Source organism: Coloeus monedula (genome assembly GCF_965178545.1).
Source record: "Coloeus monedula genome assembly, chromosome: 4".
Taxonomy (NCBI): Eukaryota; Metazoa; Chordata; class Aves; order Passeriformes; family Corvidae; genus Coloeus; species Coloeus monedula.
In genome coordinates, this window is record NC_138784.1 from 74863252 (window position 1) to 74882884 (window position 19633).

At 49.3% G+C, this 19633-nt stretch overlaps 1 protein-coding gene across 1 annotated transcript in view; it reads left to right on the forward strand.

The window, feature by feature from the left end:
• The window catches only part of LOC309572248 (uncharacterized protein), a gene marked incomplete at both ends in the record, with an annotated part of 79810 nt that overhangs the window by 57829 nt on the left and 2348 nt on the right, over positions 1–19633 (forward strand). The window contains 14 exons of the mRNA XM_082280381.1: positions 822–893; positions 1353–1388; positions 5764–5844; positions 6714–6767; positions 7036–7089; positions 7917–7979; positions 8705–8767; positions 9966–10082; positions 12639–12716; positions 13707–13760; positions 14971–15019; positions 15705–15713; positions 16193–16357; positions 19265–19435. Of these exons, the coding sequence (XP_082136507.1) occupies positions 822–893; positions 1353–1388; positions 5764–5844; positions 6714–6767; positions 7036–7089; positions 7917–7979; positions 8705–8767; positions 9966–10082; positions 12639–12716; positions 13707–13760; positions 14971–15019; positions 15705–15713; positions 16193–16357; positions 19265–19435 (1066 nt within the window). The remainder of the gene's footprint in view (positions 1–821; positions 894–1352; positions 1389–5763; positions 5845–6713; positions 6768–7035; positions 7090–7916; positions 7980–8704; positions 8768–9965; positions 10083–12638; positions 12717–13706; positions 13761–14970; positions 15020–15704; positions 15714–16192; positions 16358–19264; positions 19436–19633) is intronic.

A 19633-nucleotide genomic window follows, 5' to 3' on the forward strand; every position in this document is an offset into this window, starting at 1 on the left:
TGAGTCACAGCTCCCGTCTCCGTGTCCTACTCATCCCTATTTCCGTATTATGGAAATGGCTTTGGCTTCACAAGCCTGACCCAGGGCTGAATAAATTGAAGCTCTTGCAACAGCAGTGACACATCCAGCTCCTGTAATTTCCCCAGGGAAGCTGGATCCCAGTGTAGTCCAGGTGGGAATTGCTTGATCCAAGGTGGGCATCTCCCTTGGGAAGAGGCAGAGCCTGCCCTTTTCTGATCCCGCTGCTCAGGAGCCCAAAGTGAAGGAAACTCTTGAAGATGCTCCTATGGGGATGGGGGGGGTTCCTGTGGTTTTAAGTCAGATAAAATTCCATAGATTTCATCTGTCCGGTTGGATTCTGATAAAAAAGAATCCATAAAGAAGAATCCATAAAAAATATTCCATTAAAAAGAAACCATTAAAACTATTCCCTAAAATAACACACAAGCGTCTCCTCTCGGACAAATATCTGGATGACTTCGGACAGAGTGGAATCTCCACCCCCAGTGGGCCCAACAGGGTGTTCTCCTTGATTTTTGGCATGGATACAGCTCATCCCAAGGGTCCAAACCCCCTTCCCTTCCTGCCTTTTTTCCTTCAATCCCCACCACTGGGCGAGGAATCTTTTCCATAACAATTCCCAGAGGTTCCTCCCAAGTCCTTCTGCCACTGGTGGATTTCTTCCCAAGCCCTGGGATGGAATTTTGATATGGAAAAGGTGCTTTTGGTCACCTTCTCTGTCATCTCCATGGGTTTTTCCATGGATAACTTCCCGAGAGGAGGTGCTCAAAATGTGTTTAACAGGATTTTTAACATTTTAGGGAATCAAAGGAGAAGCTGGTTCCAAGGGAATGATGGGACTTTTCGGGAGCAGAGGACCCGTGGGACAGAAGGTGAGCTCCCAACTTGAGGCATCTCCTCCCAGAACTGAGGTGGAAAATCCCATCACGGTTTTCCCATGGAATATAATTCCTCATTCCCTCCCCAAAACTGCTGATTGGAATGATTGAGGCTCTGGAAAAGCAGGAGAAGCTGTGCTTTTCCAGGAGAGTCCTAAAGATTTTAAAGGAGCAGAGCGCTCTGGGAGCTTTTCCAGGCTGGAATGGCCAGTAAGGAGCTCCTGGAATGTCAGTATTCCAGGAGGGAAGTGACAGATGTTCTCCAGGCTCTATTTAGAGCTGGTGGAATCCATCATTTTCCAGCTGGGATAGTTGGGATATCCCACTGCCCTTTCAGCTGCTGCTGTAGGGAGCCCCTCAATGCCTTCCTTGTCCCTTTTCCAGAGCTCCTACAGCATTCTCTGTTTCCAGAGGGGTCTTTCCCATGGTAACTCATCCCCATTTTCCTTGCAGGGGGAGCCAGGAGAACCGAGCTCACCGGGATCTGCCGTGAGTCGGAAAATGTTTCCCTTTCTTCCAAATCCTGCGTGTGGAGGAGGTCCTGCCACAGCCAGGAATGTGGGAAGGGGTGGGAAGAGTCCATGGGAACTCGGAGCTGCTCCACAAAGTCCGTGTTCCAAGAGGTTTTGCCGGAAAACCAGTGTGGATATCTGGGATCACAGCCAGAAGTTCGGGTTTATGGCTTGTGGAGGAAGTTCTGTGAGGGTGGGGAGGCCCTGGCATAGAATTCCCAGAAAAATTATGGATGCCCCATCCCTGGAAGTGTCCAAGGCCAGGTTGAATGGGGTGTGGAGCAACCTGGGACAGTGGGAGGTGTCCCTGCCCATGGGAACTGGATGGGATTTAAGGTCCCTTCCCACCCAAACCATTCCAGGATTCCAGGATTTTCCATTAAGGAACACAAGCAAAATACATTTAGTTGATGTTTTGGATGCCTTTGGTGTATTCGCCCCAAGTGGAAAAGTCTCCAAGCTCCAAAGACTCCCAGAATCATGGAATCGTGGAATATTTGGAGTTGGAAAAGACCCACCAGGATCATCGAGTCCAGCTCTTAAATAAAGGGCCCAAACTCCAAATTTCCAAGGTTGTCCAAAGTGAAATAAGTCCCCGTTGATTCCCGGTCACGGCTGTGGAATTACTGACAGGCCTGGAATCCAGCCTGGGAATTGCTCACTGAGGAAAAGGCCCTCATCCCATTAATTATTTTCTTAATTATTTTCTTAATTATTTTATTTATTATTAATAATAATAATAATAATAAACAACCTTCTGAGTACTTTGTCAACGCCTCGAGGCCGGAACGTGCTGCGAGAGCTGGGATCAGCACTCGTAGGCGTTGGATTGAGGATATTTATGGAATTGTTTTGTAGGGAACACCTGAATCCATGAGGTGAATCCATCCAGGAATAGAGCAAAGTTTGCCGAGTGGAAAGGGAGCCCAGCTGGATTCCAGCATCCCGTTTTCCCCTGGTTTTTAGGGATAATAACTCCCACAAAGTGGTGTCCTGCCATCCATATCTGAGCAAAACAAAGGAATTTCCTTTTGGAAATATCCCGGGATTCTGCTGGTGCAGGGCAATGCTGCCTGTGCCAGACTGAGGTAATGGAGCTGGGGTTTGGTTTCCCATCCCATTCCCAAAATTTCAAAAGCCAGATCCGAGCTGGGACACTGCTGGAAGATCCAGGATAAACGACATCCCGGCTGGAATTCATCCCACCACGGGTTATCCCAGGCAGGTTCACTTCCCACTGGTTTTATTGGAAGATTTAGGGAATTCCCATTATTCCCATCCATTCAGGCACCTGAGGGAGGATCCTGATGGGAATTTTGTCTCCTAAGTGCTCCCACTTTGGTTATTCCTTCCCTGAGTTATTCCAGAGCTGTCCATCATTCCCCAAATCCTCTTTTCTCCTTTTCCTGAGGACAGAATGTATCCAATGCCAAATCTTTAAGGTAAAGCTTCGTGCTCCTCATTTTCCTTCATTTCCCTCCAATCCCATCTTTTATTCCCACCAATTTTCAACAACTGCCACTCCTGCTGAATTCCCTGGCAGTGATTTCAGCACCCTCATCCCTTTACTCTCCCGATTTTCTGATCCATGGCAGTCCCCAGCCGAGCTGACAGCATTTGTGTCTTCTCCCTGCAATTGTTCCTCAGGAAATTTCAATGGATCCGCTTGACTTCACAAAGGGGTTCGGTTTTGATGTTCCACACACCTCCTCCTCCTCCTCCTCCTTGTGCCCCTTTTCTAAAAGCCCTGCTTCCTTTTTATTTTGCTATTCCTGCCTCACCTCCCTCTTTTATGTTCCAATTGCTGCCTGTTATTCCCATTAACTGCTCCTTTGGATCATGGATTAAAGCTTCCAGCTCCTCTTCTTTATTCCCTGTGATTCTGCCTTAAAATGACAATGGATTAACCCATTATTCTCCCCCAAACTCTGATTTTTAATACTCTTTTCCTCCATTTCTTGCTCCCTATTTTGGTTTTCCAGGAATTGTGAATGCCTGGAGTCTGGAGTGCACCAGACTCGGAGTTCAGCAGGAGTGGGGATGGTTTATAAGCAGGAATTTGACTTTATTATGGATATTAAGTTTCCCAGGGAAGCTGGGATCACACAGAATCCCGAAATGCTGAGGCTTGGATCATTCCCTTCCAGATCCTCTCATTCCAAACCCCTGCCGTGGGGGATTTTCCACTAAACCAGGCTGCTCAGGCAATTCCAATCCCAAACACCAATAAGGTTTTTTTTTGGGGAAGATCCTCAAAACTGCAGCAAATAATCGTGGCCAGACCCATTCCGACAAAACCCAGCAGGGAAGGGATAAAAACACGGCTGAAACTCCGAGGTGGAGACTCCATTTGCATCATCCCATCAAATATTGAGGAGCAGAAGCCCAGGAGGTGGAAAACCTTTTAGGAGAAGTTTGGAAATTCATCCTCCTTTTGATGTGTGGCTTCAAACGGCTCCATCCTTTTGGTGGGGGGAGGGAGCACCCTGGGGGCATCCTGATGGATTCCAGCCTTTCCCGAGGTGTCCCAGCTCATTCCCAGCTCCTCCCTGGCTGCTCGCTGGCTCCAGCCCGGAGCTCCGCGGGAATTTGCGCCTGGAAGCAGAGGATCCGAGGTTTCTGTGCGTCACAGGGTTGGTGACTCAGCCTCTCTGCGTTGCCTTCCCGGGGTGTTCGCAGTGCAATTCCAGCCACGCTTTAATCCCAAATCCAAAGAGCCGGAGCCATTTCCAGTTAATTCCCACAGTAATTGCCATTCAATTGCCATTTACTCCCGTTTATTGGCCAGCCTCCGTTTCCTTGGCACAACACCGCGATGGAAATCCGAGGGGACAAATTTCCATTTGGCTTCTTGGCCTTTTCTCTTTTTTTTCCCCGCATTTTTTTTGTTTCTTAATTCCTCCTATCCCATCTTTCCCATGGCCTTGGAAGACATCACCTCCATGACCTTCTTCCCCTTCAGGCCATGTCCAATCCCAATTTTGAACCTTCTTATCCATATTCCAAAGGCTCTCCAGCCCATAATAAGCAGGAAACCACCTATGGAGAGATAAAACCCAGGTCTAAATCTTATTGATGTTGCCTGGACTAAGTAGGCCAGGCTTAGATGCAGCTTTCCAGCACGTCCTTAAGTGAGTTTGACTTTTCCTAAAAGCATTTGGGATTCTCTCAGGATGAGCAGGATCTCATGGAAAGCAGGAAAATGAGTTGGACACAGACAGGAAAACAAGGAAAACCTGGCACAGGAGACATTTGGGACAATTCAGGGAAATATTGAAGTTAATTAGGAGAACTCTAATTAATGTCAGGTTTTTTAGTGCTCAAAAAGAAGCTTTTTAGCTCATTCTTGCTCTGATCCCAGCTCCCAGCTCCTTCCAAACTGCAGGCTCTTGAAGGTATCCCGGATTTATGGGATTTAACCATCACATGAATGGTTTATTACCCTCCAATCTGTCTCAGCAAACAGAGATATTCCCATTTTCCATGGGTTTTATGGTTTATTTACGTCCCCAGACGGAATTTTATATCGATTGTGTCAATAAATAGTTACCCATAAAGAGATTATTTGTGCCTGATAGTGCCAGGAGTATGAAGGAACATGGATTTTCCCTGATCCAGACACACAAATCTGCTGATTTTTTAATCTAAATTCCATTGTTAATGAATTTATTTCCTTCCCATGACCACAGCAAACAAATTCCAGGCAGAGAATTCCGCTTGTTCAGCTCCTGATTTGCTCAATTCATTCTCCCCTGAGAGAGCTGAGAGGCTCAAGTGGGATCAATCCAATTTCTCCTTCACATCCAGGTGCTGGAAAATGCCATCCCAGTTGGTCAGGCTGGATGAGGAGGCTGTGACAGGCTTAGGGAAAAAAAATTAAGAATTAAAAATTAGAAGTAAATTAGGATTTTTGAGCAGCTTTATCTGCTCTCAGAACAGTGGGAGACTCCATGAAAAGAGGTCCCAGTGCCAGATGGGGCTCCAGAAGCCAAAAAATTCCAGAACGGGACAAAAGAGCTGCAGCTCCCTGGGTCACACATTCCTTAAATCCCTGTTCCCAATCCCACCCAAATGCTCTGGGCCTGCAATGACCTTTTTGCTGCCACAATTTCCCAGGCTGGAATTACAAATTAATCCCCTCCCAGGTTTCATTTGCCAAGGATTTACAATCCCATGGAATTGGGGTGAGGAATGGGAGCTGAATCCCAGCCTTGGGTCTTGGGGCTGTTCCTGGGGGAGCTTCTGACCTCGGATTAGGGGTCCTCCGGTTGGCTTTCCATCCTGGACTGTCCTCATCCCTCTTCCCTGGAAAAAGTGGCCTCTGGGATGAAATTTTCCTGATCTTCTGGCAGGGTGCAGCAGGGCTGGATGGGAAGAACGGGATCAAGGGAGCCAAAGGTGACAGAGGACTGCAGGGGCAGAAGGGGAAGCCGGTGAGTGGCGGAAAAGGACATGGATTGTTTGGAAAAGGCTCTGCTGCTTCCTGGATCCCACATTCCTTTCCAGACCTTCCTGGATCCCACATTCCTGTCTGTGCCTTCCTGGATCCCACGTTTCTTTCTCTGCCTTCCTGGATCCCACATTCCTCTCTGAGCTTTCCTGGATCCCACATTCCCTTCTGAGCCTTCCTGCATCCCACATTCCTCTCTGAGCTTTCCTGGATCCCACATTCCTTTCTGTGCTTTCCTGGATCCCTCATTCCTCTCTGGGCCTTCCTGGATCCCACATTCCCTTCTGAGCCTTCCTGGATCCCACATTCCTGTCTGTGCCTTCCTGGATCCCTCATTCCTCTCTGGGCCTTCCTGGATCCCTCATTCCCTTCTGAGCCTTCCTGGATCCCACATTCCTGTCTGGCTTTTCCTGGGTCCCACATTCCTTTCCAGGCCTTCCTGGATCCCACACTCCTGTCTCTTCCCACTCCCTAAAGGCCCCATCAGGGCCTTTCTCAGGGTCTTCCCTAAAACCTGGAAAAGTCTCCAATGCACATCCTGAGCTGGTTTTTAGGAGTTGTCCTCCTCCAGTTCCCAGCATGTCCATATCCCAAAATTTCTTAGCTATCCTATGTTTCCCAGCCTGAGTTTTCCTTTGCTTCTTACCAAGGCCCAGGTTTCAAGTTCCAAGTCCATCTCTGCCTGAGGGAGAGCAGGGAACCAAAGAATCCTTCACCAAATCTCACTTTCCTGGGATCAGCAGGTTCTCCCTCATGACAGGGAGGCTCCCAAAAAACTTCCTGCACATGGATGGGATTTGGGCGCGTAATTCCTGCAAATTCATCTCCTTTGTCCTTTTTTCTTCCATGTAGGGAGGAAAAGGTGACCCTGGGACCGCTGGTGATGCCGGGCAGAAAGGGACCAAGGTAAGACGTGGATGAGATCCTGTGGAATCTCCATCCTTGGAAATGCCCAAAATCCATGGGAACGCAGTGAACCAACCAGACTTTGGCACCGCTTGGATTGGGACTCAGAGAAATGTTCTCCGGAGCTCCTTCCAACCTCAACCACTCAGTGATCCTGGGAAATAAAGCTTGGGACAAGCAGAGATGGGGAAGGATCCAAGGGAAGAGCTTGCAGGCCCCTCAGAATTCCTACTTTGCCCTTATTCCCTGTGTTCTCCTTTATTCCCAGGGCTTGCGAGGGCTTCCAGGCCGGATCGGCGCTCCCGGAGCCAAAGGCACCAAGGTGAGCCAAGCCCAGCTTTCCACCCTGCTCCAGCTGCCCCATTCCCAGAATTGTTTCCCACTCATCCCCAGGACAACATCATGCACAGAATCATGAGGAATCCACCCCATTTCTGTGGGAAAATCCCTCCTGGAAGGCCCATGAAGAGCAGGGAATCACGAATTGGGAAGCTTGAAGGCTTGCAGGGAACTTTGTGATAAGCTGGGGTTAAAAACTAAACCAAGCCCTGCCCAAATCCCTCCTGATCCGTGGCTTAGCAACGGCCTGGGCTCAGTTCTAAGTTCATGCCCGGCTCTTATCAGCACCATTATTCCCTTATCAGTAAACAACGATAATGAGCCTTAATGGGCTTTTTATGGAGGGTTTGGAAAGCTTGATAAGAGAATGGGGAGCAGTTGGTGACAGAGCCAATGTTGTTGTTATTATTGTGGTTATTATTATTATTATTAAATTTTAATTATTATTTTTTATCATTATTGTTGTTAATATTTTGTTGTTTTCATCGGCCCCGCTCCATTTCGTAATGGAATTTTTATCCCGGGAATTTCCCACCTACTTTCCTGTAGGCGAGCTTGGAGCTCGGACAATCTCCAATTTTAAGGATCTCCAATTATCTTGGTTCTGAGTTAAATTAGTGTTAATTAGTTAATTTGTTTAATTCGTTATTAGTTAAGTTTTAGTGATCCAAAATTTCCAGGCTGAAGTGAGACTTTATCTCTGAGTGTCATCCCTGGATTATCCCTTTCCTTGCCTTTCCAGAGCCAATTTTCCCAATGTTTTTGGGGTTCTTTGTCCTCACAGCCCCTCCGCTGCTTTTCCATCCACAGGGAGAAATTGGCAGTCCTGGAAAACCGGGAATTCCGGGATCAAATGGACGACTCGGAGCAAAGGTGAGCATCCGAATTGTCACAGAATCATGGAATGGTTTGGGAAGGGACATTTGGGAAAACAAGAGTTTTCCCAAAAGTTTCCCAAATCCACCTCTGGAAAGGGCTCGTTTCTTCCAAAGGGAAAGAATTGGGTTATCCTGGATCTATTCCCATCACCCAGCATGGATTGGGTTCTTCTAAAGGGCATAAATTGGGTTATCCTGGATCTATTCCCATAAACCAGCATGGATTGGGTTCTTCCAAAGGGCATAAATTGGGTTATCCTGGATCTATTCCCATAAACCAGCATGGATTGGGTTCTTCCAAAGGGCATAAATTGGGTTATCCTGGATCTATTCCCATAAACCAGCATGGATTGGGTTCTTCCAAAGGGCATAAATTGGGTTATCCTGGATCTGTTCCCATCACCCAGCATGGATTGGGTTCTTCCAAAGGGCATAAATTGGGTTATCCTGGATCTGTTCCCATCACCCAGCATGGATTGGGTGAAGATTCTTGGACACTGGGATTGGGATCTTTACTCATCTCCTCAGCCGAGTTCATCCATCCCAATCCTGACATTCCACCAGCTCCTTTCCATTTTACCGGGATTTTTCCCTCTCCTGGAATACCACCAGAGGTGACACTCAGTCAATAACTCTAATCCAAGGAAAAACCAGATCATTCCCAAAATCCCAGCCTTGCCCTGCCCGCATTAGCCATGATTTTATCTTGGCTCCTTCCAGGGCGAACCGGGAGCCTCAGGGAACAACGGTGCCTCGGGAATTCCTGGGGAGAAAGGAGAAAAGGTTGGTACCGACCCCACTGCCATTTCTAAGGAATAAATCCCGCATCCATCAGGTGGAGTTAACAAAATTCAACATTTTCCACATCATAGGTGCCCTTTCCAGCGGGGAAATGTCAACAGGCTGGAACATTAGGCTTGGGAATGCAGTTGGAAAAGGGCAGGGAGAAAGGTCTCCTTAAATTCACCTCTGTCCATGGATAAAATCCCAATCCCAGGAGGAGCCAGCTTTGCGTGAGGAAAAGCCATCCGGAGGGACTGGGATTCACTGTCAGAGCTTTTTCCACTACCACTCCCAGGGTAAATCCCTGGGATGCTCTGGGGCAGGAGAAGTGGATCAGGCTGTGGCCTCCTTGGCGTGGGAAATGGGAAAGGTCTCTGAGCTGATCCCGAGTTGTGGTCTCATCTCCTTGAGGAATTCCCACCTGGATCACTCCCCACCAATCTTCCTTCTCTGCGTTCCTTAATTTTCTGCTTTATTCCTTAAAAAAAACCCCACGCCGAAATTTGTACTTCTCCATAGGGAGAAAAAGTCCAGGATTTCTGTTAAAACGGTAAATTCTTAAGGAAAAAAAATGAAATCCCACAATCCCAGCAGCCTCCATCAAATCTCTTGGCATTTTCCAGTCCCTCAGGCCCTTCCCGCATTCCAGTCTCCAGCGGATTTGGGATCTTAAAGGATTTTTTTGATAACAAATCCGTTCCTCGTTCCCAGATGAGGTCAAACACCTCCTGAAGTCTCTGGTTGGAAGCAGGGAGATCATTCCCAGGGAATTCTCATTCCCTTCCTCTCCTGTTCTTCTCTTCTCCCACAGATTTGTTTCCCAGCACTGCTGCGTGTGGATCTTCCCTTATTTAGTGGGAATATTTTAATGGGAATATTCTCTGTTCCAGCAGCTCCAGGAGAAAATCAGTGGTGCAGATGAGTGGGAAATTTATAGGTTTGGGATCTTCCTCCTTCCTCGTTGTTTTTCCCGTGGTTACGGACTAAAGGATTCTGTTTAGGTGAACTGGGAGAGTTGGGAATTTAGGAATTCTTGGGAATCGTTGGATGGAGAGTCCATGTCACCAAGCACCTTCTGGACAAGGAAGGGTGGAGAGCAAGGCTCCCACACCAAAGGAATGTGGAAGATGTTCCCATATTCCCAAAGCCATGGAAGTGTTTGGATGGTGTTTGACTGCCCCATCCCTGTGATTCCCAGGGAGCCAAGGGAGTTCCTGGATTGGGAGGCTTCAAGGGACAAACGGGATGGCCTGGGAAGCCTGGAGGGGCCGGAGCACCTGGACCTCGAGGGCCACAGGGTGAGCCAGGACCACAGGTGAGCAGCAGGTCCTGAGTCCCACAGATCCCAAATCCCACAGGCCCTGAATCCCACAGATCCTGAATCCCACAGATCCTGAATCCCACAGGCCCTGAATCCAACAGGGATCCCAGCAGGTCCTGAATCCCACAGGTTGTGAATCCCAGCAGGTCCTGAATCCCACAGGAATCCCAGCAGGTTCTGAATCCCACAAGAATCCCACAGATCCCGAATCCCAGCAGGTCCTGAATCCCAGCAGGTCCTGATTCCCACAGGTCCTGAATCCCACAGGAATCCCAGCAGGTCTTGAATCCCACAGATCCCGATTCCCACAGATCCCGATTCCCACAGGTCCCGATTCCCACAGGTCCCGAATCCCAGCAGGTCCTGAATCCCACAGATCCCAAATCCCACAGATCCTGAATCCTACCAGTCCTGAATCCCACAGATCCTCAATCCCAGCAGGTCCTGGATCCCAGCAGACCCTGAATCCCACGGAAATCCCACACATTCTGAATCCCAGCAGGTCCCAAATCCCACAGATCCTGAATCCCACAGAAATCCCACACCTGGTCACCCTCGTGTGACCAAACACCCCCGAAGTGTCCCCATGGCTCCATCTCTCCCACCCCTTCCTCGTTGCCTCCCGAGCTCTCCCACATTCCCTCTTTCTGTGGGATCTTGATCCACGTATTTCATCTCCCGCTTCGTTTCCCCCCGGAGATTTTCCATCCCCTTTCCTCCCCTCCTTTCCCATCTCCTCAGGGGAAGACGTGACCTCTCCGTGAAGAGATAATTCCAAGTGCTCAGGACATCCAGTTGTTAATTATCCTGGGATCAGGATGCCAAGGCTCGGGAAGGAGCCGGTGGCTCTCAGCTCCCGTTTTTAATGAATATTTTTGCATTCCAGCCACGCTGGGCACCTTCAGAAACGTAGGGAAAGAAGCTTGGAAATGAGATGTTAATTCCATCGATGAGCAGGATCACCCTGCCCTGGAAGTTTTCTTGAGACAGCTTGGAGAAATGAAGAACTTTCCGAGGGAAAAAAGGGCTGGAAATGAAAATTCCCTCCGTGGTTTTGCTGGGAGAGTTTCAGGCTTGGATTAAAGAATATAGAAATTGGCTGGAAAGTCCAAGAGTAAAAGGAAAGTTGGAATAAAAGAAGCTGAAAAACCCAATTTTATCCACACTATTTCATCCTGCCGATGATTGCGGTAATTTGGATTTTGGAGGATGGAATTTGGGATAATTCCAGCCCCAAATTTTGTGGGAAAATCTGAAGGAGGCTGGATCTCATCAGATCCACTCTCCTGGATCTCCGAGGTCTCCTTGTCCTACCGATCCTTGCAGGAATTCTGACATGGATGGGTCACTAAAAAAAAAAATCTCTATTCCACCTCATTCCAGCGGAATTTTCCTGCTTTTTTTTCCCAGCCGATATCCTTTGGCAACTTTTACACCACATCAGCTCCATCAGGATCAAATACCGACGGGATTTTGGCAAATATTCCATGAGAAATAATGCTTAATTAAATGAATCAATTAATTAAAACCTTCAGGATCAATATCTGGGAGGGGAGACGTTGATCAGAACGTGAGGCTGCTCTTCAGAACGCCAAAAAAAAAGTGTGATTCCATGGAATTCACCAAAAACATGGGATTTAAGGCAAGAACAGATGGAGGCAGAGGGAAAAGGATGAACTCAGCTGCTCTGAACAACTCAAATCCAGCAATGCCCAGATTTTTTTTTGTGGCACCTGATCTCCTTAATCCACTCATTTATCACAAAATTGACTTTTAAACAATTCCCAAATATTTCTTTTTACCCCCCCCAAAGAGACTTGGATTTTCTCCCTGCTAATCTGCCTCATGGAAGCTGGATTTTAGCTGGAAAATCCCTCAGGAAATCGGCATTTTCCTTACAGATAAGAGCTTGAAATCACGGAATAAAGATGCTGGAAGCGTGACAGGAATCTCCAAAAGGAATTTTGAAGGGTGGTTATAGGAAGGAGGTGGAAAAAGGTCCTTCCAGAGCAATAAAATAGGGATTCAATCCAGCTCCAGCCCATGGAAACAGGATTATTCTTCCCCTTGCTCCCCAGGCTGTGCCTTGCCATGAAAAATAAATCAAAGGAATCACAGGAGGGAGGAGGGAGCCGAAAGTACAAGATTCCCTCATGGATATTTAAAAAGGCTGGAATTTTTTATGTTATTAGCGAGCCCAGAAAAGCCTGGCTGGGATAATAAATGGATTTTTTTTTGGACACTGATTAAAGAGAGGCCGTGAGGTGCCGCTTTTCCCACCCACGCTGCTCCTTGGGTTCTCCTGGAATTAAAGGAGAAACTCAGGGAATGGCTTGGGAGGCTTCAAGGGACAAACGGGATGGCCTGGGACCATGTGGGGTTGGGACAGAGGGAAAAATTCCCAGGGCATGGATTCCTTCCTATCCAGAGAGCACCTGGGGGGCTCTGATGGCTTCTACTGATGCCCAGGTTGGGTTTTAGGGGGAAAATCCTGAAGAAAAGTGGGATATCTTGGGAAAGTGCTGACTGAACTGTCCTTTTCCTCTCCAGGGTCCACCAGGGAAAAGAGGGAGATCCCAGCTCTGCCTCCAGGGGCCCCCGGGCATGGATGGGCCAAAAGGAGAAGTGGTCAGTATGGGAATGATCCAGTGGGGTTTCTCAGCATTCCCAAAATTCTGCACTGGGCCTGGATAAACTTGGATCATCCAAGTTTCATTTCTTAAGAGCAGAGACATTTGAATCCCAAATCCCAGGCATTGGACATGGGCAGCGCTGCCCAAACTTCTGCCCGGAGGTGTCTCCAGCTGGGGAAAATTCCTTTGGGAAAACATCAAACTTGGGATCAGCACATCCTCAAGGCAGAGCGGGAATGAACCAATCATTAGGGCAGGGCAATTAATGCACAATTAATGCTCAGCAGAGAGTTCCAAAGATCCCAATCCCAACGTGTTTGGGGTCGGTCCCTGTCCCAAGGGATTTTAGGATCAGGAGCGCCACTGCTTTAGCTCCATGTGCTGCTGGTGGATAATGTGATTTTTCCTGGCGCTCCAGCTCCTGGAAGTGAGCGTGGATTGAGAAAAATGAGCCTCCCGGCTTTAATTGGGATCATCCTTCTTGTGTTCCTTGTCCTTTAATACTTTTAAGTATCCCTTAATCCACAAATCCAGTTTCCAGCAGTTCTGAGTGGAAAATTTGTCGGGGTGTTTTATCCCTGTTGACAAAGCTCAGCATCTCCTGGTTTTTCCATCTTTCCAGCACTGGAATTGCAGCACCAGTTTCAAATCTTCTGCCCGAGCTGATTCCCAAAGATTCTGTGCAGGCCAGACCCTCTCCGTGCCTCCATTCCCTTTTCCAACTGGAAAATAAACCTGACTTAAGCTGTTAAAATCCATATTGTTGGGATGGAAGAGAGCTCCCAAAAAACCTGGGATCTGATGGACACGTGGATGAGGCTGTTCCTGTCTGCCCACAAAGATATTCCTAAAATTTATAGGAAAACATGTGGGGCTTTTTTTACCCATCTCCCTTCCCAGGTGTCATCCCTAAGGAACACTTATTCCCGGAGAATTAAATGGGCAATCTCCTGAGATTTGGGAATGATTGAAGTGTTTTTAACAGGGGGAAAATGGTCCCGCCGGACAGAAAGGAGCCAAGGGAGATCCGGGCCTTTCCGTGAGTGCTTTTTCCCAAGATCACCTCCCATTAGGGGGAAAAATGGAGAAAATTGGACAATCCGGCCCTAAGAGGCCAAAGGGGGGAGGGAAATGCTGAGAAACGGATCCGTTCCGAGAATATCTGGGAAATGAGGCTGGTGGCTGTTACCCAGGGAGGGCAGGGCGGGCTGTGAGCAGAGCTGGGCTCTACAAAGCCAAGCCTAAAGCCTCAGGCAGATTTTCCTCCTCCCACCCTTCCCATGACTCCCAATTCCTGCTTGTCCAGCAGGATCAGTGCTCCAGGGCTGATCCAAGCCAAAGAAAGAGCAGGAGAGGGAAATGGGCCCCGTTTTCAGGGAAAAGCTGCTGCGCTGGGCTTCTAAATCCCAGAGGAGAAGGAGGGGTTGACCCACTTGGATAAGGAGAAAATTCCTGCTGCGCCTCCCTCCACATCCCTTCATCCCGGATTTTGTGCCACTTGACTGACACAAGGCAAAATTTCCAGTTTTTCCAGGATTAGTTTTCCAGGCAGGATTAATTTTACGGGGGGGGGGGCGAGGTTGTGGGAACCCCCTGTATTTGGGCTGCTGAAAATTCCAGGTGCCTACCTGGAAAATGCCCCAAAATTTGGAATCCCAAGAAGGAGAAGAGGTGGTGACCCCATGAAGTGCAGCAGGACATCGAGCATCCCACAGGGAAGATTCCCAATGGAACCAGTGGCTGTTGGCTGTCCCAGGGATGAAGGATGGGCTCCAAATCCATGGGATTGGATGTCTCGTTCCATGGGGAATGGGGTTGTCTGGGAAAGAGGCAGAGACAGCAGAAGGAGGTGCAGCTCCAAGTCATTGAATGTGGTCCCACAGCTCATTCCAAGGGGCAATCCTGGAGGATAATTTGAGTAGACTTTTTTCATGGATGCAGGTGGTTCCATGGCTTTTCAGAGCTCAGGGATGTTTGGGCATCGTGGCTTCGGGGACAATGCCAGGAGGGTGGGGACACTCCTTGGAAAGCCAGCCCAGGTTTGAGGTGTGACATGGGCTGGGATCCCATTCCTCATGGCCGGAGGAAAACCAGGAATTTCCAAAGGGAATGAGCCACAACCCTCGAATCCAGCTCCCCAAACCTCTGATCTCATCACACCCAAAACAAGGCGGCTCCACCAGAGGAGCAGGGAGGTGGTGCCGGGCTTGGAATTCATCCCTGACCTCCATTTTCCCACTCTGGCACAGGAGGAAGAGGTGAAGGAAGTGCTCCGGAGCGAAATGAGAGGGATTTGTGGTGAGTTGGCCCCGCTGCGACCCTGCCAGCAGCTAAATTGGAGCCGTTTCCATGCCAGCACACGTCCAAATGTCACCCATTAGCAGCGAGTGGAGCTGGGGCCCCTCTCCAGGAGTGTGGAATTCCAGGTCCTGAAGATTCCTGACCTCCTGGAACTCGTCGTTTTTATCCCTTAACCCCCCTCTCTCTTCCCATTTGGTTTTGGCAGCAAATCTTTCCCCCGTTTCCACGTGGATTGGGAATGTGCTGGGTCACGGAGGGAAGTTGGAACCTTTTCCTTCCCGTTCTTTGGTGGCATTCCTTGGCACACAGAATTCTCCTCTGCCACAGGGAATAACTGCCACCAGCACCACAAAAAAAAACCCCAAATTTGGGGATGCTTTTATCCCAGAATCCAAATATTTCAAGTTTTTGGGGTCTTGTTTTCCTTGCCCTGCAGAAATCCATTTATTTGTGATCCATCAGAATGCTCCTGGCCCATTCCCTGGGCTTTCCCTATGGATATGGGGGATTTTTAGGTTCACCACCACTGGAGTTGTTAGGAGGCACTGGAATCCTTGAAAAGATGGGGCAAGGGATGAAAAATAATCCATAAAAAAAAAAATCATTATTTTGTTGAAAAATCTTGTTTATATCGGGGGGGAAAAGTAGCAAACAAACTCTGCCCTCTCTCTTCCATCTGCAGGTTGTGGAGGTGAGTTGGGAAAGATGTCCATGGAAAAGGGTAAGGCTGGAAATTCATGCAGGAAAGGATCCTCTCCTTGCCCCAAAACTGCAAATGAAAAGTTGCTTTTAGGAACAAATGGGGGTTTTTTCTGGGATTCAGTGCAGAAAATGTTGGATCACCAACAGCTGTTGAATCCTGGTTTGAGGGGGGTGGTTTTTCCTGAGAGGAATCTGAGGGATCAGAGGGACACCTGGAAGTTTCCTGTTTTCACCCTCTCCTCCAAGACACGATCAAATCCCTTCCTGACTCCCAGTTTTTAACACTGAACCCAGAGAAATCCCAATCCTTGCCCACAAATTTCTGGGATTGCTCCCCCACCCCAGACCATCCCCAGGATGAGCTCCGGGCCTCATGGAATCCTCAAATCCGATGGTTCATGGAGCCTGGAGAGCTCATCTGCCAACCCCAAAGCATTGGATTCATCCTCACTGACCCTCAATCCACAGGTCTGGAGGCAGCTGAAGTCCACAGGCGGCTCCAAGGGTATTCCCAGCTTTGGGAATACACCGGGAATGGTGGAAATTGGGAAGAAAAGCTTGGCACAACGCAGGGCAGGACCACGTTGGAGACTCCAGTGAAGCCCTTCATGGAGCCACCTCCACTCATTGCAGGTGAGTTCAGCTGCCTCCTTCCCATCTTTCCAACCATGGAATCCTCCGGAGCATCCCACGAACCCAGGGCTAAATCCTCTTCCCTGGAATTGGGCAGGAATGAGGCAGGGATGGGATTCCCAGTGAGGGCTCCCACGCTCTTGGAGACAACACGAGCTGATGCCCCTGGAAGGCAAGGAAAACCTAAATATTTGTGGGATCAGGGGTGATCCCAACCTTCCAAAGGGTTCCTTTGAAAAGGCTGGAAGGAGGCAGCCATTTCCAGGCTGATTTTGTCCCATTTTTCCCACCACATCCTTGGCAACTTCCAGCAAAACTTCCAACCAGGCAGAAATGGCATCTCTGAGACCAAACACTCATCCCAGACTATTTCCGTCCAGGGCCTCGTGAACATTTTAATAAAGGGTAAAGCCACAGATGAAAACTCATGGAAAAATTCATGGATCCGTTCCCATTCGTGTTTTCCAAGAGGGAAGGGCCCTGGGAGACACAGACCTGCTCCTACAGCAGGGAATGAACCACCCATGGAGCTCCTGATCTCCTCATCGAGGCTTGGATTTCCATCCAGATTTGTGGGAGAGAGGGAAAACAGGATGGGGGAAATCATTATGGACCAATTTACAGAAGGATTTCTGCACTTGGAGCTCAAAGTCCAAACTTCAGGACAGGGCAGGATTAAAAAGAAGGGAGAGTTCAAGATCATTTCCCAGAATTTAGCAAGTGAGGATGCTCAGATGTTGGCACCAGGAGGGGAGGCTTGGGTACCATGGATGACACAGCCAGAAAAAGTAATTAAAAACCAATTTAAAATCCCATTGCACTGAGCAAGACACCCCAATGTTGTCACTTTCACACCCCAAAATCGTGGTTGTGGTGTTGTCCCTCACTTTACAGGTGTGGGGTTTTATTATGGGATGCAAGTTTGATGTTCTTTGAGAGTTCCTTCCAAACCAGGGGGATGGAGCAGCGGAATTTCTGGGGGCAGTGGAATTTCTGGGGGCTCGATTAAGCTCGATGAAGCGCTGTCATTAAATCCTCGTTGTCACCCCAAAAAATATCCTGTAGGGGAGGTCTCAATGCTCCAAATTCCAGCCTGAGAGCAAGTCAGACTCCATGATCCTTCCAACACCTTCCAGCTTGAGACATGGAATGGTTTGGGATGGAAGGGACCCTAAAGATCATCCAATTCCAAGCCAGGGAGTCCAACAGAGAGCTGGACTTGATGGTCATTATTGGTCTCTTCCAGTTTGGGACATGGAATGGTTTGGGATGGAAGGGGCCTTAAGGATCATCCCATTCCAAGCTCATGTTCTATGATTCCATGATTCCCCAGGATGGAGAGCTTTGGGAAGGGTTTTAAGTGATGATGGCCCCATGTAAGGAATGAACGCATCCCAAAAAGCCCAGCTGAGCCTAGAACCAAACCCCGACAATCCTCCCTCCCCTGCCGGCCCGCTCCAGGCGCTCTCCCGACGTCTGTGCCGGACGTCAAAGTCTCCCATTGGGATCTAAACCCAATTTATATCACGGCAGCACTCGGGATCAGATGGATGGGACATTCCAGGTGTTATTGAATCACGGCAGCAGCCAACAATCCCATTAAAAGCCGGGGCTGAGGCAGGAGGGCTCATAAATCCCTCTGCTAAGTGACGAGCGCCGAGCGGCTCCAAATGTTAACAGGATTCTGCAGTCGGAGCGTTATTGCCGCCAGATTCCAATCGCTCCCGGCTTTCTCGAGGCTCCCGAACTCCAGCCTGACATTTATCTCCAGCAAACAACCACAACCACTTCCACTTTCTGTGACGAACACCCAACCTTTCCCACGGAGTTGTTTAACACCATTAAGGGTTTTATTGCCGCCGGTCCCTCGCTCCCCGTGGCCGGTTGCTCCGTGACATTTATGAGGAGAACTTGTTATCCATGGAAGGCTCCAAGGATCTTTATTGAAATGAGGGATAATTTGTTTGCACGCCCTTAGTCCGTGTGATTTGCTTGGTTTTTTTTCCCCCCCAGCCCGGGCACAGCAGACGACGGGGCCCTCTCACGGAGAAGCCAACAGCCAATTACCAGGTGAAAAGCTGGGAATTAAGTGACATTTAGGGAAGTCACTTCCAAGGTGGGAAGGGCTGTCTGGCCCTAGGATCAAGGGATGTGGCACTGAAGGAGTAACACAAGGTTAAAACTGAGTCTGGGCTTGGCTTAAAGCAGCTGGGTTTGCCCCACGGGTGTTGAGCTGATGGTGAAGGAACTGGAGGGGGTTTTGATCCAGAAAAACACACAGGGAGGATCCGCCGGGAATTCCCTGAATGCAAATATCCCACCCAGAATCCAGGCTTTAACTATCCCTTTGGAAAGGTCAGGCACCACCATGGTGGGAACCACAGGGGTGGATGATGGAGCAGCAAGGAGCTCACCCCACCGTGGGAATTCCCTGCTGGATGTTCCCCTTTGTCCACTCTGGGAATCCATATGGGAAATCCAATCCTATGGGAATTCCCTCCTTTGTCCACTCTGGAATCCACTCCTGGATGTCCCCCTTTATCCTCGCTCCCCTTGCCCTGCCAGCCCTGTGGCTTTGGGGTCAGCTGCTGCTGTGGGTCCCTAAAGCAGCCCCACATGTGGGGAGGGAGGGACAGGGCTGGCAGAGCGGGGCCTTTTCCCACCTGGATCCAACCCATGGGTAGAGGTTGGGGGTGTTTTCCAGAACGGATCCTACCCATGGGTGGGTGTGGGGTGTTTTCTCACCTGGATCCAACCCATGGGGAATGTGGGGTGTGTTTTCCAGAGCGGGTCCAACCCATGGGTGGGTGTGGGATGTTTTCCAGAGTGGATCCAATCCCTGGGGAATGTGGGGGTGCTTTCCCACCTGGATCCAATCCGTGGGGAATGTGGGGTGTTTTCCCGCAGCCCTGTGCCTGCAGCCCATGGATGAGGGCTCCTGCCAGCGCCATTCCCTGCTCTGGTACTTCCACGGCCCCACAAACTCCTGCCGGCCCTTCCTGTTCGGGGGCTGCCGAGGGAACAGCAACCGCTTCCCATCCAAGCAGGAATGCGAGCGGCACTGCAGGAGCTCTGCAGGTGAGGCTGAGCCCTTCACATTCCCTCCTCCTCCAGCCAGGAATGAGCCCAGAGCAGGAAAACCCATCCATGATTTGCCCACTCCCTTTTCCTTAAGGTGCCCCACTGGGAAGTGCCAGGAATTTGTAGGGTTTTGTTCCCATTCCCAGATCATCCTGATCCAGCCCAAAGGAGCTCCAGGACATCTCCCCTGGGACA